Genomic DNA, 22,604 nt, shown 5'->3' with positions numbered 1-22,604 from the left:
TCTGTAAGTGGAACCTGCCAATAACCCCTGACAAGATCTAGGGTGGAAATAAACTGAGCGCTACTCACTCTCTCAAGGCGCTCCTCGATGTTAGGGATCGGATAAATTTGATCCTTAGTGATGGAATTAAGCCTGCGGTAGTCGACGCAAGGACGAGGTTCCTTGCCCGGTACCTCAACTAAAATCAAAGGGGAGGTATAATCACTCTCACCCGCTTCAATAACACCGAGCTGTAGCATTTTCTTTACCTCAGCCTCCATAATATCGCTCTGGCGGGGTGACACCCGGTACGCCTTGGATCGTACTGGCTCTGGGGAGGTAAGTTCTATGTCATGAGTAAGGACAGAAGTCCTACCAGGCCTCTCAGAGAACAGACCTTGAAACTCTTGTAAGAGCTGGTGTAGTTCGGTTTTCTGCTCAGGCGACAGCGATGCTTTACTTACTAAGTCACTAATGACTTGATCGGTGTCTTTCCTGTTCGTCACTGAGCCTAGTCCCGGAAGCTCGACCGGAAGCTCTTCTAACTTTCCCGCATCGGGAATTTCCTCTCCTGTATCTGGTGCCCTTAACGCTACAGGCTCAATTTTATCCCGTTCGGGCGTGCTCTGAATACCAGCTTGCTGCGCCTCTGACCCTTTCTCATCGTTCAACAACGTCGGCCCCGCAACTACCGCCTTTGCAGCGAGCTCCCGAACCTTCGATCTGGTTAAGGCCTGAACGCTAGCCTCACCAAACAAAAGCCCCTTCTCGCGCAGGAGGTGATCGGACCTGTTCGAAAATAGGTACGGGTACTGGGGGGGCAGCATAGATGACACTGCGGCCTCCGTCTCAAGTGCTCCGAAAGGTCCTTCAATAAGCACTTTTGCTACCGGCAGACACACGCTATGAGCTTCCACTGCTTGCTTGATCCATGCGCACTCGCCCGTGAACATATCGGGTTCTACGTAAGAGGGGTGAACGACATCCATCGTAGCTGCGGTATCGCGAAGCACTCGGCACTCTTTCCCGTTCACGAGGAGGTCTCGCATGTAAGGCTCGAGAAGCTTGATGTTCTCGTCAGTGCTGCCTAATGAAAAAAACACGACTTTTGGTTTTGTTTCTGGGCACTGCGCCGAAAAGTGACCCGGCTTCTGGCACGTATAACACAGGCGTGCTTGCCTCGCCTCGAACCGCTTTCTGCGTTCGGCTTCGGCTGCCGCCGTCTCCTTACGTTCGGTCGGACACTGCGCCGAAAAGTGACCCGGCTTCTGGCACGTATAACAAACGCGCGCTTGCCTCATCTCGAACCGCTTTCTGCGTTCGGCTTCGGTTGCCGCCGTCTCCGTACGTTCGGTCGGACTGCTTTCACTCGCATCCGAACTACGTGTGTCCCCCTTTGCTCTCATGGGTGTGAACTTCGGCCTCTCAAACTTGGAGCCAAATTCACCCTTTTGACCGTCCTTAGCTCCGCGAGCCCGACGCGTCACAAACTCCTCGGCTAGCTCAGCGGCTCTAGCCACCGTACTAACGTCTGGCCTATCCAAGACCCAGTACCGCACGTTCTCAGGTAACCGACTATAAAACTGTTCTAGCCCGAAACACTGCAGAACTTTCTCGTGGTCACCAAACGCTTTCTCTTCTTTGAGCCACTCCTGCATGTTTGACATAAGCCTGTACGCAAACTCTGTATATGACTCACTTTTGCCTTTCTCATTTTCCCGAAACTTCCGACGGAACGCCTCCGCTGACAGCCGGTACTTTTTTAGCAGACTCGATTTCACTTTGTCGAAATCCTCTGCCTCCTCTCTCTCCAAGCGAGCGACTACGTCGGCCGCCTCGCCGGGTAGCAAAGTGAGCAAGCGCTGTGGCCACGTTTCCCGAGAGAACCCCTGCTTCTCGCACGTTCGCTCAAAGTTAACCAGGAACAAACCAATGTCCTCTCCAAGCTTAAACGGCCGCATCAGGTCAGTCATTTTGAACAATACTCGTTCTCCTGCACCGTGTGCCTGACTTCCATTACGAGCACGTTCCATCTCTAACTCGAGACGCTTCATTTCCAAAGCGTGTTGACGGTCGCGCTCTCTTTCTTTCTCTTGTTGCTCTTTACGTTCGCGCTCATCTTTCTCTTTCTGTTCTTTAAGTTCGCGCTCCTGTTTCTCTTTTTGTTCTTTAAGTTCGCGCTCCTGTTTCTCTTTTTGCTCCTCCCTCTCCTCAATGGTCTCAAGGCATTCCGACAGCTCGTCATCCTCAGCTTCTAACTCAAGAATAGCCCTTAGCAGTTCTGGTTTTCTGAGTTTGTCTGAGACATCCAGACCCAACTCTCTCGCAAGCTCCAGCAATTTCGGTTTGCGCAACGACTTCAAATCCATGGCTGCTCTGAATGCTGCTTTCTCTACTGCCTACTATTGTCTTGCCGCAAACTAACCCGGCAGCAACGACAACCACAATTACCAGCTCTGTTTCTAACACTAACAAAAGCCTGGCAAAACTCAGAAGAAGAAAGTCCCGCACTCACCAAACCTCGCAGCCAAGACTTCAGCGCAGTCGTTCCGCTGCAGGCAACCAGTCATCACACAGGGCTCGTTGCGCTGCTCCCGGATGGTCGTTGTGCTGCTCAGCATACAGTCAACCGCATCTCTTCGCTGCTGGCCTCCGTTGTCGCGATCCCACCGCTGCCACCAGATGTTGGAATCGTACCGCTGGCACGAGTTGTTGGGGTCTCGGTGCTGACGCCCGTTATTGCCAATGGGTCGCAAGCCCCAAGGGTAGCGTTGGCCTGGCGGCCTGGGGCACTGGAAGCATCTGAAGGTCCCGGCAAAGCATGAGAAGACTGGTAACAGAACAACTTGTTTATTCTAACATAGCAAAAGAGCGGCCGGTCAGGTCGACCGGAGTGGAGAGACGGGAGAGCACGTAACTCAACAGTACAAATCGGAGCCTCTCCTCTGGCGTCCGGGGGCAGCTGCTCTTGTACTCCCGGCGTCGCGGTCCAAAAGGGAAGGAGGGAAGGTCACGGGATGAAGGTCACGGGACGGCGCAGCAGGAGCCCACGACGGCGCGAACTGTCGGGCCGAGAGACCTGCTGAACCGAGAGTAGTGACGCATCGCCAACCTTCACCCACACGACGGCGTGAACAGTTGAGCCGAGAGACGTCCAGGCTCCTCATTCGGGGAACTCTGCTCCCCGGCTGCCGCGCTTTGACAAGCGAGGGCACACACACACACACGCACACACGAAGACACGTGGCACTGAAACACGCCTGGACACGCTTGGCGGGTAGGCGTTGCGGCGGCGTCGAACAGGCCAAAATGTCCGCCGTTTTGAACAAAGCCCCGGCGTCCGTTGCATCCGCGCCGGCATTACCGCGCGTTGTAGGCGAAACGTAACAGTATTTCGCGCAGGATGAACGATCCGCGTGCCAGCCTTCCGGGTTGATGGTGCGCGGGGTTCATTTTCCGCGGGAGTGGGCGAGCCGTGTAGGAGTTGCGTATGTCCATCGGAACGCTTTGGTATACATCCTCGATTGCTGTGGTGTCATGACCTAGTTTGGCTAGCATTTATCTACCCGGTTTCTTTCCAGAGAGTCTTATCAATTGAGCCCGTTCTTGAGCTTCGGCGATTTCTTCAAGTATATTGTGTATCCCTAGTTGCAGCAGGAGGTTTGTCTCGGTGTTCTTGGGGATTCCCAGCGCTAGTATGACTAGCTTCCTCAGTTGCACATTGAGGTTGTCCTTCTTCGCTACCTTCCATCTGTACATGGCCGCCTCGTACGTGAAGTGGCAAGCGCAAAGGCGTGTGTTAGCTTGAGGAGGTTTTCTTCCTTAAGGCCACGTTGTCTGTTTGCTGCGCGTCGTATGAGATTCAAAGCATTATTCGATGTTGTCCCGATCTTCTCCACTGTCGCTGTGTTAGAGCCATTGCTCTCAATGAGCATGCCGAGAACTCTGATTTTGCTGACGTGTGGAATGGTTCCTCCGGCTTTCGTTCTGAGATTAATGGCGTGTGTGTCTCCGATTTCGTTCTTTGGCTTGGGACCACTTCTCGATGCTTTGATGTCGAGGAGCTCCGACTTCGTGGGCGAACATCGCAGGACCGTGGGAGCGAGGTACTCCTCTATCGCGTCGATCGCTTGCTGTAGAGCGTTTTCAATTGATCCCAGGCTACCTCCAGGTATCCTGAGCGTCACGTCATCCGCGTATATGGTGTATTTGACGTTCTCCGTTTGATCCACTCTCTTTGCTAGGCCGGCTGGCGCAAGGTTAAAAAGCGTCGGAGAGATGACAGAACCTTGCGGGGTGCATACATAGTGCAGAACATAGGGGTGCATACCCGAACAGAGCTTATGCGAAGCAAGCCGACACTACGCCCGATTTAACCATTACCACCCGTAAAACACTGGGAAACTCATCCTACCAAATGGGGCAGTGATCATCACCCCATTATTTTCACCATCGACAAGAAGATTTGCAAACAACGTGAACTTATTCGCACGGTCAACTCGTCCCACTTCCGAGAGGACATCGGAAACAAATTCGAATCCGGTGAAGAATTCGTTCAGCTTATGCGCGACAACCTCAGCTCTGCCCCCGGAGAAACACTTGAGGAAGAATACGAAGCAGTAATCGATTCCCGGATCATTGCTGTCTGGAAGAAAGCTAACAAGCTCACACGGAAGTACAAGACCAATGGCAGAAGGTATCAGACTCTCCGTCGCATCAGAGGCATTTTCGAGCTTATCAGGGAGCACGGCGAAGACCTCAGTTGAGAGCAATGGGGCTCCACCTGCTAGCGACTAGGCAAAATCAAAAGCATGAAACAGCTCTGGGGGATCCTTCGCGAAATGCTTGGCAAAGGCAGAGGACGATTCCCACTCGAAATCCTTACACTTCGACACGGCTCCGACAAGCACGAAGAGGAAATCATAAAAACGTTCTTCCCTCACGCAAGCACTACACCGCCCGCGCCTCTCGAAACGCCAATACTAGACTCTACGAACCCTGACCTAGATGCCCCGTTTACGCTGGGAGAAGTTCATGCCACCATTAAACAGGGTAAAATAGATTCCGCTCCGAGTCATGATGGTATCCCCTCGAAAATGTTGTGAAGCTTGTCAGAATAAGTGGCTGAAGTGGCTCTCCTAGAAGTCACAAACAAGCAGTGGTTCCAAGGAATTCTAAGGAATCTCCGCTCCATATCGCTCACACCAACCATATATAAACTCAATGAGCGGATGATACATACCAGGATAACCCACTACGTCGAATATCGCAAACCAGGCTTACATTCGTCCAAGGTCATGTCAAGACCCAACATGGGAAACCATAATAACCTCTTGTTGCTTCGGACGGTCCTAAATAGAAATTCACGAAGTGGCCCACCGACCTTCGTCCTGGTTGTCGACATGCGGAAAGCGTTTCACAGTGTCAAGCAAGATCACATTTCCTGAAGTCTAGCAAGAATATATCCCAGCCAACGAACAATAGGCGGTAACGCAAGGTTTCTTGAAACCATGGACCCATTCGACTTCGCAGCAACAGCGCTGATGTGCTAGTCACTTACTATCTGGATCGAGGAGTCCGTCAGGTTTCGAATTTGCAAGCACTACTTCTTAATGTGGCCATGCTCACTGTCGCCCGCGAACTTGAAACCAGCACTGGCGCCCGCTACACGATATATGCGGACGGCATAACCATTTGGACAGTAGGACAAGGCTATGGCGGAAGCATTGAGCATATGCCCTTATTGCATCGAAGACACCCTTCCTAAACTGGGACTAGCTTTAGCACTTCAGTCAATGGCAGAGTAGGGAACTAGCAGGTGCATGGTCTTACTACGTCACAATTTGGAATTCTCCTTATCGTCTCCAACCTCCCCTAGGCGTGTTTCCCGATCTCGGTGACCACCCTATGCGGACTTACCGCCGAACTCTCACTTCCATATGGCATGAATACGGCGCTCGAGTACACTCATAGGGTGACAAACATCTCACTCCTGCTCACATGTTTATGGACGTCGCCCTCAGCCGATCCCAGAAAATATTCATAAATAAAGTACTTGCCAACAGAGCCACTACCCCTGACATAACTCACAAATTGCAGACGTTGGATGACCGAAAGAAGGGCATTGACGCCTCTACCTCCCATATAAGCACCTTCTGCCACTCCGTATGCGAAGTTAACTTGCAGCATTTCATTTTACACTGTCCCATATTCAATATCTATCGAGACGACAGCAGTAGTTTTCTGCATCGCCATATTGAAGATCTACAGAAATACATTCTCGAAAACCACGATCGCCTAGTAAAGTTAGCCCACTTCGGCGTTGCTAGCGGCCTGGCACGAGAGATTTAGTGGGTGTGTACCTCTCCTTCGTATGTCCCTCCTCCTCCACCAGCGACTATCGGTCTTCCATTTCTTAATAAAAAAAATCATACATTCATCCGCATTGAAGCGAGAGGCAGCACGAAGGGGTATTCATCCGCCGCTGCCATCACTGTTCATCAAGCGTTCTGACAGCAAGTTTCTGCAGTCATCGAGTGAAATGTTTTTGTATTTGTCAGTGCGCGCTTGACTACGTGCTTGTTAATTTAGTTAGTAAGCGAATATTTGCAGAAACTCGTGACCTGGAAAAATCTACTAACCCTACTTCCCATAGCTGCCTAGTAATTGTCTATCGCAATCAGTGCTTCGCCTTTCGGGTAAAATTGCGACTTCTTTAACGTAGACGGCGCTTTTCAAGAGGCGCAGTAGGGCAAGGCTTAGGTGGCGATTGTCTACAGCTTTTGAGAGAGATTTAACTAGAAAATACCGTTTGCGTTGAATGGGAAGGGATGAGGAGCGAGGAGAAAGTTGATATCAACAAGGGACTGAGGCAGGGGTGCCCATTGTCCCCACTGCTGTTTATGATGGTACATGGTGAGAATGGAGACGGCACTAGAAGGAACTAATATCGCGCTTAATCTCTCATACAAATAGGCGTGTGCAGTGGCAGAGCAGCAGCTTCCAGGTTTATTTTATGTGGACGACATTGTGTCGCTAGCTAACAAGCAAAGTGATTTGCAACGTGTGGCAATATCTGTGGACCGGAAGGGAAGAATTAAGGTTTGAAATTTGGTGTTGGAAAATCAAGTGTTATGGCATTCAATGAAAACAGTGAATAGACGCTAGCAATACAAGGCCAGGAGATACCTCGGGTAAGAGAATATAAATACCTTGGTATATGGATAAACGAAGGCAATAGACATATGGAAACACAGGAAAAAACAATAACAGTAAAGGGGAACAGAAATGCAGCCATAATGAAGCACAGAAGCGCTATGGAGATACAACAGGCACGAGGTGCTCCGGGGTATGTGGAAAGATGTAATGGTTCCAGGACTTACTTTTGGAAATGCGGTTGTTTGCTTTAAACGGGGGTACAATCAGAACTCAATGGGAATCAAATGTCAGTAGGGCGCCTCGCATTGGGCGCTCACGGGAAGACTACTAATGAAGCTGTGCAGGGTGATAAGGTTTGGACTAGTTTTGAAGTGAGGGAAGCTCACAGTAAAATTGATTATGAAGAACGACTGAGGAATATGGAAGAAAGTTAATGGGCTGGGAGAGTGTTGAGGTACCTGTACAGTAAAAACATTGATTCACAGTGGAGGAAATAACTAGGAAGCTTGCCAGCAGGTATGCGGCCTGTAGGGTTGGCAACACAGCAGCAAAGAGCGTCAAGCGGAGAGTCAGAGAGGCTGAAATAATCTCGTGGGTGGCGTCAATGGAAAAGGAACATGCCATGAGTAACTACTTAAGATGAAAAAACGGAATCAGGAAAGAAACAATTTATAATAACTCAGAGGGAAGCTCATTACTTTTCGAAGCGAGATCAGGATGCCTTAGAACACGCACCTATGAAGCGAGACGGAAGAAGAAGCATGTGCCTGCTGCGTTAAAGCTAGGGAGACTATGGAGCATGTTTAGGCGCCGCGGGCCTCCTTGAAGCACTTGGGTTCAGCGAGAGCAGGGGAAAAGTAAGCATGTCCGCAATAGAGAGGCGATTATAAGATTGGTGGAAGAAAAGTAGGGAAACGACAAAAGACGGAGACGTACAAAAGCAAAGTCCGCAATAGGGGGTCAGAAAATTCGGTTGTGGGAGTTCATAGTGTTCTTTCTTTCTTTATTTTTCTTTTTTAACCTCGGTAGGGCATTAGGCAGTATAATTGCAAGAGCTTGGTGGCGCAACCCACCGTCCGTTCAAAAGGGGACGGTCATAACATCCCTCCCTCCCTCCCTCCCTCCCTCCCTCTATCCATCCATCCATCCATCCATCCAGTGGCGACGCCTAGACGAGATTGTGAGGTTTGAAGTTTATTTCGGGCAACTATTTCATGTCGATAAGCTTTTCTGCAGCTAGGGTGTACTAGTACTCTGGCGGCTTGCAAAATGCTTTTTACCCAAAATTAAAATAAAGCCATTATGTGGGCGTCTGAGATGTTCTTACTGATCCCTTGTAGTCATGGCTTTCGGCGCCGCTGCGAAGATGTGTCCCCCGCGAACGAGGATGTTCATCGGGTCGCTCAGAGCGGCAGGGAAAGTAAGGTGGGTGCCGCTCTCGACGTTCACGGCGATCCCGTTGCGCAGGTCGTACCAAAGACCGGCGGGCACATAGGCCTTGACTTCGGTTTGTCCCTGCGCAGAAGTTCCAAGAAACTCGGGTAACGAGCCGTGCAAACGTGCGACGAAGCAGCACGCGCACTTGTATCCATGCTTAAAGAAACCCTTTAAAGACATTCAAGATTACCTTTCAAGAAAAACAAAAGCTCTACAGTTAAAGCTTTTAAGGGTGGCGTCATCGAATCGCGCCGACGCTGTCGGCTCTCTAGAAGACGGGCCACACACAGCGAGATCGAAACGCGACTCAAACTCCAGCTACGCGCTCCGGCAGCGCTGCAATGGCTTTCTGCGTCGTGGCCGGTCTGTCTTGTCTCTCTGGCGCTGCACCTAGAGTTGGTTGCATAGAAGATCAACTGGGCTTTATACGGCTAACCTTAGCGGGCACCAATGTAGCTTGATTATCAATCATAGATCGGTTGATTTTCGCGAAACATCTTTGAAGATTAAAATTCCATAGTTTCTGTCTGGGTAGCCTCACTATCAAAGTTCTCCTCTGTTCTTTTCTGCGAGTCCCCCCACGACAATAACGTACAATTCAAAGCATAAGCAGTTTCCATGCAGAAGGCATCGAATATCTTGAAGCTGGAAATCAATGGATCATGTAGGGAGTAAACACTGCATTTTGTTTTTCCTCACATGCAAGATCGCAAAAAGTTTCGCATTCGCACTTGAATCGTAATCCTCGCTGCGTTAGCTTGCGCTTCTTACATTGTGCCGGTAGTTCGTGCACAGATGGCCACATGGTTGCCACCTTCGCTCGTTAAAGTTATGCGAGCACTGCCTTGAAGCGCTGTAAAGCATTCCTTCCGTAGGCCGTAACCATGGGTGTTAGCCGAATGCGTTACTTTCCAGCCGCCTTACGGGTCAGCGTGTTTGTTGTGTTATCTTCTGTCAATCGGCTCCTGTTTTACTTACTCTTTTTCTATTGTCCGTATATTTTCATCGGCTGTCTTCAGTAGTTGCAAATGTGGGCTAGTTTTTACTTTACTATGAATTCTATCTCCTTTCTTACGTTTAACTGCAAACCCTTTTCCTGAATGCTTGGAAATCTCGATATGATTTGCTATAGCTGCCACTACTCTTGCTACGCTTGAATGTTTAGAACGGAGAGCGGCCGACTTGATAAAACAAAATAAATTTAACGCTGTGGCACGTGATCACCAACTTGTGACGTTTGCGAGCGAAAAAGGAATGACTGCTGAACATTTTTATAGCACCCTGATGAAGCACGTACTGCTCTCGCTGGTATCAAAACAGATTGCTATGGAGCCCGCTACTTACCTGGTACAGTGCCGGACTGAACAGAAAGGCCGATCCCCACATGAACTGTTCGTCGATGTCGTAAGTGTTGGGATCGTCGGGGAATCTGCACGCAACCGAATATTCAACGCGCGACAATTGCGCTGTTGCTTCTAAACTCGACCTAAAAAACTGGTGCTGCAAAGCTACACTTACATCAAGGCACCGCAACGTACAAAATATGTGTCCCGACAAGGCAAAACGGCAGCAGGCGTGAAATTCTTTGACCGGTGCTTTTCATAAACTGTTGGCTATAGGTGCAAAGCGATGGTGATCTAGGGGGCGTTATATAACGCGTTATTAAAATCTTTCTTACTTTTCTTTGTTAAATGATCGCGTAAGCCACCCCAGGACACAATGCATACAAACTGAGGAAGAAGGCGACAAATTATGTATTGGCATTTGGCTAATAACGAGTCTCTTAGCAGCCATGACAGTGGTGATAGATGATTTTGTACTGATTCATGAATTCTAATTAAAAATGAAAGCATTTGATCATTTTTCGCTCACTCAAAGAAGAGGGGTCGGGCGACCGTCTCTCCGTAGACATGGCTCCTGTAGAACAGCGTATACAGGTAAGGAATCAAGAAATACCGGAAGCTCAAATTCTCTGATGCAGCTTTGATCACGGTTTCGCCGAGGCTGAAAGGGTCTTGGTCCTGCGAATAAAGAAATTTTGCTGACAGTCGGCAGCATCAAATACGCAAGGTTACGAACATTTATTTTAAACAGACGAGCCAAAGCCCTTACGCAAAGTTTTCGTGCATGCACCCAAATGTACCAATTGCAGTGACAGTGCGAAAAGATCAGCAGCGTGTTTAGTGAACGTCACTATTCCAGACTCGCGCGTTATCTAAAACGAAACGAAGAAATCAGTGCATGCTGTATAAAAGAAAATTACGGCAGATCCAATGTGCTTGTTGGAATCAACGCCAGGGAAAGCTTTATTTGAATGTTTCAAACAAATGCTATACGCTGACGGACACACGGTGTTTGCACATCTATTTTATGTCCAAGCACGCACGAGCAAACGTTGACGTTCTTGTTCAATCTTGAAAGTATTGTGCCACGCTTCGCGTTAACGCGCGCGTAGCTGTTCACATTTGGCTCCGTGGTTTGCAGCATACTGCGCCCGGCAAGACGCAGGCAGAGACCGCCGCCACGTGACCCACGTGACCAACGAGACCGTGAGTTAGGAATAAAAAAATTACCGTTATTTTTTGCTCTAATAATCGACCTATTTTAGCCAAACCGTCAAAAGTGTAGTTCCCTAAGAATACTTTATCAGTGTAAGCTACTTTACTGCCTTTCTTGAGTGTGCCTTAAGGTATCGCTGGCTGTGGCCTCTTCCTGTTTAACATGAAGCCGCGGGTGGATCGTTGGCCGTAGAGGCACATGCTCAGGGTAGCATAAGCTCGAAAACGCCTGCGCATCGAGAATTTCATGAATTGAATATGGTGTATCCTGGTGTGTTTAAGTAATTAGGAGCGCGCCACTGGCGCGTCTGCCATAGCTGAGGTGCTGCTTTGGTACACGCATTTAATCTAATTTATTATTACGCGCAACGGAATCATCGGATAGTGTTGGAACCTATAGTGGTTATAAAAAAATTAAATTATGGGGTTTTACGTGCCATAACCACTTTCTGATTATTAGGCACGCCGTAGTGGAGGACTCCAGATATTTTGACCACCTGGGGTTCTTTAACGTGCACTTAAATCTAAGTACACGGGTGTTTTCGCATTTCGCCTCCATCGAAATGCGGCCGCCGTGGCCGGGATTCGTTCCCGCGACCTCTTGCTCTACAGCCCAACTGTAGTAGCCCTATGCGCTAAGACATATTACCGTTGTTTTCTTTTCTCGCTAAGAGCCTTCTGAGAATTCAGATGCAGAACAAACGCGTGACAACTTATTTCCTTGAATTCATTAAAGCTCCGAAAGCTGCAAAGAAGGGAATGGATGACAAATACACAATACAACAAGAAAACAATGCAGCTGATAATAATACAAATGATGTTCAACTGCAGCCTTAATCCAATAACATCGGTTGTTTCGGTGATAATAGGTATGCAGGTGGACACATTTGTTGGCCGTATTGTAAACAAGAAAGTCTTCGAACAAGCTTTTTGAGAGGATGGTGTGAGTGTATTGACCCAAAACTTATTTAATAGACGATGCACTAGAAGCACGGGCATATATTATGAAGAAATGAAACGTGCACTGCTATTATCGATGGATAACAAATTCCTTTTATAGTGAAGTTGAAGTGAAAAAGGTGCCTCGTAAAACTTCCTACATTGTAAACGTGAAAACTTACGATTCCATCATCCGTGTTGTGATTCCTGGAAAATGGATAAAAGGCTCCCAGGGCGTGCCAGCGGGCACAGAGCTCGACAGTCGTATTCATATTGAAGCCGCATATGTCTGCCCCAATTAATGGCATTCCGTACATGCCGAAGCTCAGAATATCTGCAAGCCGAATTCACGCCTTTAGAAAATATTTTTTTAACAAGAAGACAGCTAGTGTCTGTAAGAAGAACACACTCTTCGATTACGCCATTGGCATATCCATAACAAAGACCGGGATATTTTAATGCTTGCTTAAGAGCTAGACTGGATTCAATATGCTAACACTATCTAGCCACTTTACGAAGTTGAAATTATAAAGGGCTTTTAGTGTGTATAATTTTGCTTAAGGTACTGACATTTGCACATAGGCACACTTCCACACGCTCACACTCTCACGGCATAAAATTCTGCACAGTGTTCTACGTTTTGGCCATCAGTACACGCGCAATCGGAAGAGTCTGGTTACCATGAGGAGCTAGATAGCCATTGTATGTTTGATTGGTACTAAAAGTCTTACTTTTGCTGGTCTTACTACAGCACTCGCGTTGAGCAAAATTTTCGTATCTGTAGTTACTAACCTAATCAATACTAACCCAACATGACCAGTGCATTCAAAAGTTTTGTTGTTTGTTGTTCAATTGCTGTTTTTTTTCTTTGTGTGCTTTGTGTTGATAACGTACTGATTACTTGTATAGCAAAACTCGAAAACATTCGCTCCATCTTATCGATCTTGCAGTTTTTTTGTATAACCCCCTTCACATAATGTTGCAATAGGAACCTGTGATGTACGGGAATAATAAAATAAATAAATAAATAAATAAATAAATAAATACTACTCGGTCTATCTCGGGAGGCAGCCATTGGCACCTCTGCGTAACTGAAAATAACGTTTTTAGGCGATCCGTATTTGTCTTTGTTTCTTGAACATAACACACTTTGAAATGGCAGCTCGGATTGAACCCGATGATCGCGTGATCCTGTTATTCAACTTCTTCTATCTTTGAAAACGTTGTACCGGGGTTAACGCTCATATTTTATTGGCACGTTTAATACTGATTAATACGCGCTGCTGGGCCAGTTGGTATGTGGTTCGAATTTAAGAATACCCCTTTGCTTGGGCCTTCTATGTGTTCAGTATCCTGTGACCAAACTCCACCATTCCAGAGCCATATCGCCACTGTCACATGCCACGCAAGATTATTAGAGTATTGCTTAAGAAGAGGTCTTCTGCTTGTGCAAGTCCTCACGTTGTTGGTGGCTGTCAAGCCATTCCGCGACCAAGTCCAGTGAATCTGCAAGATCTTCAAGTCTTCTTCTTTGGCAGCCTGTGCGATTTTTTTATACTGGTGTCGTGTGTTTTGTTACACTGGATGGCTGAGGCAGTGCTGGAAGCTTTTAGTCGACTGCTTGCGCGCAGACCACAGGTAGCATCTTTACTGTCCTTGTCTGTATTGTCTTATATAGCGTTAATCATAATTTAAAAAGTTCAATGCTCACTGGGAATGCTGAGTTTCATATCCTCCCACGAAGAGCTGATGTCTCCAGACCAGTGGCCCGACCACACAGATTGTCCTGGTGATGTCGCCCGGGAAATGATGAAGGGTCGTTTCTGGCGGATCTGAACGAGGGCTCTAAGCATGACAAAAATAACAGATTACAGCCTGTCATTCGCATAGTCACTTTAGCTATAGCCATCCCATAGCCATTCGCATAGCCAGCCGGAACCCCTTTTTGGTAAGTGTTATGCGTCGTGTAGTCGGAGATTTAGTCCGTTGCTTAATAATGCAATGCTTAAATAAACCTACACAGAACACTAAAGTGATATCACAAAATGTGGCCATCCTTGTTAATTTGCGGACTAACTATCCATATGCATACCAGCAAGTTTCGGTGCAACATATTGTCGAAAATTCGCGTCTCATGTAATTGCATACTGCAGTCATTTTGCATTTACTCTGTATCAACATACTTGTACGTCGCTCTGGCCTCCAGCTGGGAGTAGATATTGTGGACATTGTAGTGAGACGAGATGTAGTGACGGTCGCTCATGCAAAGGGTCTTTGTGCACAGCTTCTCTCCGCCTGGAACGTACGGCGGTTGATCTTCTTTCTGGTTCGGAGGGCAGCCGTCCTTGTGGCCGTCGTAGAAATTGGATGGCTCATTCATGTCCTGCATGATAAGAAAGGGACTGTCGCTGTTTTTCGCGCCTTGACATCGGCCTTGTAGTTTACTGCCATAGCAGGCTCATTCGTTCTGACACATGCAAGAGCGTTATGTGTTGTGTACAACGGACCGCACAGACAAGCCTTCTACAAACACCTATTGTTCCCTTTCGCTCCACAGGGGTTTTCTTTATTTATTTACCTACCTTTAATAAGGTTTCTCTCTCTTTATCTCCACTTTGCTACACAAGTGAGGGCACCAGAACAGAAGAACGGCAAAGTTTCGGCCATTTTCAGTGGCACAAATATGTAATGTGATCATTTGATGTTTCAGCGTGTTGAAGTTTCAGCGCATTTTTTGTACAAATATTTCCAAATGATTACGTCGGGGCAGTTGTAGTTTGGAGGTCTGTCTGTGTGTTTCCGTACAGCGGACTACCGTGAACATTTACATCCATATGTAAGTGTAACGACTTCTAGCTGATGAAGCCAATGAATTCATAGAAGGGTTCAGAAAAGTAATCTCCACCCTTTTCCCCGTATGGTTGAGTGACTGTCGATACAAGAGTACATGGCGAAAACTGTATTCAGGCCGTGAACTGAATCATATGTCATACATAACTTAATTTAGCACTCCTCTTTGCACAAAATGTCGCATAACACAACCCTAGGCATTGAATTTACCTGTATGACTCGGGACAAAAAAGAGAACGACACAAAACGAGCGCTCATTCTAGGTGGTAGTCAATCCTTTAGTGTTCAAGAAACGTCAAGATTTTGTGCATGCTTGTACAGAGCAATTTAAACAACGGTATGCTTTCAGAACGCTTTCTGCAAGTGAACGGTTTTCTGCAATTGTGTGCGCACTGAGTTCCTCTCTTCACCTTATCTTCCTTTCCTTCTTTTGTCATCCGTAATTTTATGGAAACTAATCGGGTGCGATCTTTGCTGATCAACTTCCCTGCCTTTTCCTTTTCACTCATTATCTTCCATGCACGATATTCGCGCGTATCAGCTACTTACGACATTGTGCACTATCATGCTGCAGAAACGCACCAGCGCATTTGGGCCTTGCACATAGCAGGCATTCGAGTCCAGGAGCCCAAGATCTTCTCCTCTGTGAAGGGCTTTCGTCCAAGTGCCCCAATGCAGCTCGAAGGGCACTCCTCAGGAAATTCATTGTTGTCATTAAATTAGTGACGTTTCCTTAGTGCCATCACGCAGGTGATTATGAAATTAAAATATGCAGTGCTATGCGACAAGAAACTAATATAGATTTCACTAAAAACAGAACAGTGAACTTCAGAATCGGATCATACTAGGGCAAGAGTTACACTCAGGCACGATATTCCGAGCACCGGAAGAAATATACTTTACCTAATCTTTCAACTGAGAGAGAAAGTGAATGGAATACTCACGATCCAGGCGCCATCGAAAGGAACCTCATCGTGAAACCTGGCGAACTGCTTCATCCAGTAGGCCGTCGCATTGGGGTGGCTGAAGTCAGGGAACACGCTGCTCTTGTCATTCCAAACCTGTCGAGTACAGAATGCAGGGTGATGCTAGAGTAGCTGCCGTTAGATGAAAGCCTCACATTACTGACTGCGCATTTAGCAGCCCAGCACTCTTACATCCTTGCACTTGTTGAACACAACCTTTCCAAGCCATCTCGCTTATTTTAAATACAACTTGAAGGCGCATAACATAATATTGAAGAAAAAGTCCAATGTCATCATAACCGCCTCAATTTACGCTGTAAAGCTGGGTCAGTGGTCAGCATCAGGATTAAGATTAGGCTTTACGACTAGCTGATCATTGCAATGCCGTTGGCGAACTTCACGCCAGCACCAGGGTCATGGTAGAACCTAAGTTCACAACGCCTTCCATTGATTCACTTGGCAGAGCAAGATTGAAGTGTTTGTGTGACCTAAATATATATGTCCATTGGACACCTCTACTACTTGCGCGTTGGCCGGAAACACTGTGCCTATTGCAATACCGTGCAAAAATTACTGTATTAAAAGCCAGTGATTAAGTTAACGCTCGCATTCTAGACTAAGTCGTTTGTATGTATTCCATTAGAAGAAGAGTTTCGCTCTACGATACTGGAGGAAATTTTTGGACTCTCGGGGAAGGAAACATTGTTAGGTGACTATTGCAGTATGTATTCGCGTGTTGAGCTGAAGACTAGAGTCAAATGCTTTACTAAGCAGGAAGGTTGAGCAGGTCGCTATAGAAGAAAAAAAAGTATAAAGGACATGCAAAGCTAGTTTCTTTTTCTTATCAGAAATAATTGCCTGAAAGGCGTGGCAACTACATACTTTAACTGCATAATGCGCTTTAACGGCCTTCGTCTCGCAGTGAGCTTGCCAAAACACTTCTGATGCTTCTAGTGATAATGATTATGCCGATAATGATTATAATTATTACTATTAGTACTCTGAAGACGTACTCAATGTGCAAGCAGGGACGTATTAAAAACGGAACTGTGAGAAGAGATGACAAATAAATTAAAATTGCAATTTCGAAAGCCTTATTTTCTATATCACAGTGTTGTAGGCAATCGCAATTCACTGCGAGGCAATCTCATTGGTGGGTGCGAATATTCGAAACTTTTTAATAACAAATTCATTCAGCCGTCAGAGGAAACCTTGATATTGGGCGTCTTGTAGTAAGCCTTCCCTAAAAATTCAGCTAAGTGGGCTTCACTCGGTGGATAATTACCCCGATAATTGAGAACCAATTATTGAACCTATAAAAATAATGCCATTAAAAGCTCGATTAGACCTTTTTCCTAACAGCTTTGCCTTTGTGGATGAAATATTGGCGAATTGTGCGTATATTATTAACTAACACTGTTTCGCAGCCGCAAGTTTTCTTGCAACGTGTTTAAGACGCTTAGTTTCAACACACTGAACAATATACACAATTATTTTAGCTCAGAGCATAGCGTCTTCGTAGATCCCGACTCCGAGTTATATCCGGAGTTCTTTCTTTTTTTCAGCCTTAGAGGAGCGCGTCGACATGGCTAAACGCTCGACTATGGCGCCGTACTGATACCTTTCCGTAAACAATGCCTCCCGTGATATTTTTGACGAAGATATCCATGGCAACTCCGTCATCGTAAGGAGGGTAGCTGCCGGGTGCTTCAGAACCGCTCACTGCGGGGTCCTGTGGGAAAATAGACATGTTTTTGATGTATTAGTGCCTGAAACCATGCATCTTCAAACAATATGCTTTTAGACGGGCAAGCATTCAAGGTGCTCGTTAAACCACTTACCACGATGATGACGTAGTGGCGGCCAGAAGCGTGGAGCTCACTGACGAATTCCGGAAGCCCTTCGAACCTGTCCTTGTCGTAAGTGAAGTCATTTCTGCTTTTCATGTAGTCAATGTCGTTCCATTGGGTGTCCTTGTTGTCGCAAAGTAGAAAAGAATAGCATAATTCTGTAGTATTTACGTCACTATTTAACAAACGTTCTTTTAGATTAATACTCCTGTGCATTTAGAAAGAAAACTTCTATGGTGACTCGACGTTCCAGTGCAGGCAGAAAATACACTGGACGAGATCTGTAACCTTTTCCATTTTCTCAATTGGCATGAACTTGAAGCAATGACACTCATGCCACAGATATTTATGATGCACTAAGCTGTAAAACAAAAGGATGCAAACTGCGCTAGCACCGATATTGCAATGATACTTGCTCATGAATGTATACCTATACTGTAACAGATTTATTAAACACAGACCTGTAAGCAGACACGGGGAGAAACCATACATACATCTGTCATTCTCCCTTTCCGCCTTTCCTTTTGATTACAAACACGTATAAGAACGCATAGCCTTGCAAATTAAATCTCGTGTGCGTGCTTTTAGCAGCAACTATGTGTCAGGCCTTCCAGTCAGCCCTTTCCGAAAAAAGATTTTATCACAATCATGTGACTCACATCTGACATCCACCAGCGCCTATGCAAAGCAGCTCAGAGGTGAAGAAACCAAAACATCTACGACAATTATTCTGGTCTCCTTAGGTATTGCCATAGTGCTAGCGAAAGAATTGCACTGCAAAAAGTAAAAAAATAAAAAAACTCACATGGCGAACGCTGGTGATGCTGTGCTCCACCATTACATAATGTTCCACCAATTACCCCAGCAGTCAAGATATACTCCCTCTACACAATCGAAGGAAAAGACACCATTTGTGTAAATACCAGTGGAATTCCGGCCTTGATGTTCATCTCCATGATGTACCTAGTCCGGTTGAGCGTGTTGTAGCCGAAGCGGCACAAGTGGAAGCCCAGGCCCCAGTAGGGAGGCATTGCGGGCCTGCCCACGACGTGCTGCAGCTGGCTGACCACGTTGGCCGCCGTCGGGCCAGCGAACACGAACAAGTCCAGCACGCCGCCCAGTGCTCGGAACGTGACAGCAGGCGTGGGCTGCAGCACCACCTCTGAAGCAAGAGCGGTGGCTCGAAATGTGTCATGGTCATCGTCATTGCTATTATCCGTGTAACGTTGCTTTTTTGTTGTCGATGACAATTATTTAATGACATTGTCAGGAGTATCTTCAGAGCTGTAAGCACCTGCACATAAACAATGCGTCGCAGTAGTCTATATCGGCCTAGGTTTATGGCTTACAAAATGTTGTGTATCCTCGACCGCCGTTTGCTTACGCTCAGTACTTAATTGTCGATTTTGTTCGAACGCGCTTTTTAATCCGACAGTTATCGTAGTCTTCATTATCCTGGGATTAACTCTCACACCCTCCGTCCATGGTAAATCAAGTCCCAGAAATACAAACTGGGCGGCAAGGGCACCCTGCAAGGTTCCGTCATTTCTCCGACGCTCTTTAACCTTGCCCTAGCCGGCCTAGGCAAGAGAGTGGATCGAACTGAGAACGTCAAATACACCATATACTCAGATGACGTAAAGCTCTGGATCCCCGGAGGTAGCCTGGGATCAATTGAGAACTCTCTATAGAAGCAAGCGATCGACGCGATTGAGGAATACCTCGCTCCCATGGGCCGGCGATGTTCGCCTGCGAAGTCGGAGCTCCTCGTCTACAAGCCATCGAGAAGTGGTCCCAAGCCAATGAGCGAAATCAGAGGCACACACACCCCATTACTCTCAGAACCAAAGACGGAGGAACCATTCCACACGTCAGCAAAATCAGAGTTCTCGGCTTGCTCATTAAGAGCAATGGCTTTAACGCCGCGACAGTGGAGAAGAGCGAGACAAAGCCGAATAATGTCTTGAATCTCATACGACGCGTAGCAAACAGACAACACGGCCTTAAGGAAGAAAATCTCCTCAAGCTAACACACGCCTTTGCACTTTGCCACTTCACGTACGAGGCGGCCATGCACAGATGGAAGGTAGCGGAGAAGGACAAACTCAATGTGTAACTGAGGAGACTAGTCAAACTAGCGCTGGAAATCCCGAAGAACACCGAGACAGAGCTCCTGCTGCGACTGGGGGCAAACAATACACTTGAAAAAATCGCCGAAGCTCAAGAACGGGCTCAATTGACAAGACTCTCTGGAACCAAACCGGGTAGAGAAATCCTAGCTTAAAAGGTCGTGACACCACAGCAATCGAGAATCTATACCAAAGCGTTCCGACGGACACACGCAACTCCTACACGGTTCGCCCACTACCGCGGAACATGAACCCCGCGCACCATCAACCCAGAAGACTGGCACGCGGATCATTCATACTGCGCGGCACAGTACCCGTCCGGGAAAGCCTTCGCTGCCACCACTGTCAATAAGCAAGTTCAAGTCACAAACGCTCTCACAGTCAAGACACACAAGTCCGAGATAGCAGAACAGGTCGCCATCGCACTTGCGCTCACAGACCCGACCACCGCCTACGCCTACAGCGATTCACGCTCGGCCGTCAAAGCCTTTCGGAAAGGAGCCATTGCAAGACAATCACTACAAATAGTCAATACATCCGCAACGCTGCAGCATCACACCATCTGCTGGTTCCCGGCACACCTCGGAGAGATCGAGGACGCCCCTCCCAATCTCAATGAGATGGCTCACAGGAGTGCGCGAGCCCTAACCTTCCGCTACGCCACCTATTCTGGTCGTGACCATCCCAGCGAGAAGCGGGACCCTCCCTCCACATACAACGAGATCACAAAGCAGTTTTTTCTAGACCACAGAATATACAGCACACCTCACAATAAGCTCACCAGGCCTCAAGCCCTCACGTTCAGAATGCTTCATACCAACACGTACCCCACGCAGAACCGACTACATCCCTACATGCCTGACCTACACACAACATTATGTTGCGAAAATTTCCATAGCACACTAGACGTATATCACTTGCTCTGGCCGTGTGGTCGGACCCACGCAAACTAGAATCGAGATTCCGCCAGGCTACAAGAAGCATTACGCAGCATGGACCTGGCGGAGCAGCTCAGGGCAGTCCAGCGAGCCCGCGATGCAGGCCAGGGAGTTACAACTCCCGGTCCCAACGTGGGAGTAGCCCGCTCTATGGGGCCTTGCGCCCCGTAGCTCGCAGGACCTTTCAGTAATGTTATTCCATCCATCCGTCCGTCCGTCCGTCCGTCCGTCCGTCCGTCCGTCCGTCCGTCCGTCCGTCCGTCCGTCCATCCATCCATCCATCCATCCATCCATCCATCCATCCATCCATCCATCCATCCATCCATCCATCCATCCATCCAACTCTCACATTGAGAAAACCATGAAGTCGCTGCATGCCTGTCAAATAATATCTATTCTCTATATCCGATTTTGGGGTTTTACGTGCCAAAACAACGATCTGATTATGAGGCGCGCCTTAGTGGGGGACTCCGCATAATTTTTGACCCCCTGGGTTTCTCTAAGAATATAAAAGGCAGTGGCCGACAAACATTACGTAAATATCAGAAATTTCTGTGTCGTTTGGTATACTTGCATTAAATATGCACTTAAATACCTCACTGCAAAAATCTGTAAATCTTATCTGTTGGGCCACCACTTGGGACAGTTCATGCACAAGAAGAAGAGACTGAATAGAGGAAACCCACCCAAGGCATTGCTGTTATGCAGGTACACTCCGTATCCCTGCCGGTCGTTGTCTACTCCGAGCAAGAAAGGGTGCGTGCCGTAGATGTTCTTGCCACGCTAGAAGGTACAAGAAGTTTTCACCAACAATATGAGAATGCATCTGCACTTGCACGCGGAAACATTTGCTGGGGGCCTATTTATGCGTAGTCAAATTTGTCAGTAATCTTAAAACACGTACCTGAAAATAAGATAACCTAAATGAATATAAAGATACAAACAAACGAACTCAGGGTCGTGCTTTCATGTGTGGAGGTCTAGGCTTAAGCATTGTACCACGTATGGCGCATGCGCAGAGTGGATCCTTGGATTTAGTATTGCGTTCTTGACGTTGCGAGTAAATTCATCATTCTCATAACGCGCACGTTGCACACACGTTTGTGAGCAAGCGTACGCTTGTGTAAGTGTAACTCTCGGGCAACGTAGTTTCATAAAGAAGTTCAATGCAGCATGCCGCTGCTATGAGCGAGAAACTTATTTTAGGCAGCACTGATACTCACTACCTTGTTTTAGCAACTGTTAAGTCAGGTTTATCGCAAGCGAATACAAATGCATGAAACGCGTGGAAATTTCACCTTTGCTGCGACGAGAAAAAAATATAGCGATTTGAATTTTCCTTGCTAGCGAAAAGAAAAATTTGATCGAAATCTCATAAATTACCAGCATTTTATAGCGATCACCGGAGTTAGATGTCTTTGTGACAATTAATATTCATCGCTGTCGCCGCCTTTCAAGTACGTATACCATATAAGAGTACACTTTTTTTCATAGCGTTACAGAGATTAAAAACAAAACATACCTCAATGAAATGTTTTGATATATAAACCTACCGTCACAATTTTCGTATTTTATACAATGTTGCACGCTTAACTATTAAGACAAATCGCACTTGTAAACATGGTTGAGAAATCGCGTCCACACACAGGGCAGCGATAGCATCTCAACCCGAAGGATCACGTGCTCCCCTGAACCGTAGCACAGCGAGCACAGAGTCTGAAATCTTGATTTCTAACAGAAAACGTTCGCACACAGAGCGTATGGACTAATGTCACTAATGTGGGATAACAATAACGCCTAG

The 22,604-nt window shown here is 47.1% G+C and overlaps 1 protein-coding gene across 3 annotated transcripts in view; it reads right to left on the bottom strand.

Annotated features, from left to right (window-relative positions):
- Positions 1-22,604, bottom strand: part of LOC126536849 (lysosomal alpha-glucosidase-like) — an 81,776-nt gene that overhangs the window by 48,167 nt on the left and 11,005 nt on the right. Inside the window, exons 7-17 of one of the 3 annotated variants that reach the window (XM_055073561.2) lie at positions 21,490-21,586; positions 18,660-18,898; positions 17,728-17,859; positions 17,508-17,618; positions 15,866-15,982; positions 14,255-14,454; positions 13,783-13,916; positions 12,254-12,405; positions 10,447-10,595; positions 9,919-10,003; positions 8,465-8,652 (exon numbers count right to left, since the gene is read on the bottom strand). The exons of 1 other annotated variant lie outside the window; for it this stretch is intronic. In XM_055073561.2, coding sequence (XP_054929536.1) covers positions 8,465-8,652; positions 9,919-10,003; positions 10,447-10,595; positions 12,254-12,405; positions 13,783-13,916; positions 14,255-14,454; positions 15,866-15,982; positions 17,508-17,618; positions 17,728-17,859; positions 18,660-18,898; positions 21,490-21,586 — 1,604 coding nt within the window. Of the gene's footprint in view, positions 1-8,464; positions 8,653-9,918; positions 10,004-10,446; positions 10,616-12,253; positions 12,406-13,782; positions 13,917-14,254; positions 14,455-15,865; positions 15,983-17,507; positions 17,619-17,727; positions 17,860-18,659; positions 18,899-21,489; positions 21,587-22,604 lie in introns of all 3 variants that reach the window. One more of the 3 variants, XM_055073565.2, reaches the window with a different exon arrangement.

Source organism: Dermacentor andersoni, chromosome 4 (assembly GCF_023375885.2).
Source record: "Dermacentor andersoni chromosome 4, qqDerAnde1_hic_scaffold, whole genome shotgun sequence".
NCBI classification, from domain to species: Eukaryota; Metazoa; Arthropoda; class Arachnida; order Ixodida; family Ixodidae; genus Dermacentor; species Dermacentor andersoni.
Note: the sequence above shows the minus strand (reverse complement) of the source record. Positions and strands in the feature narration are given on the sequence as shown.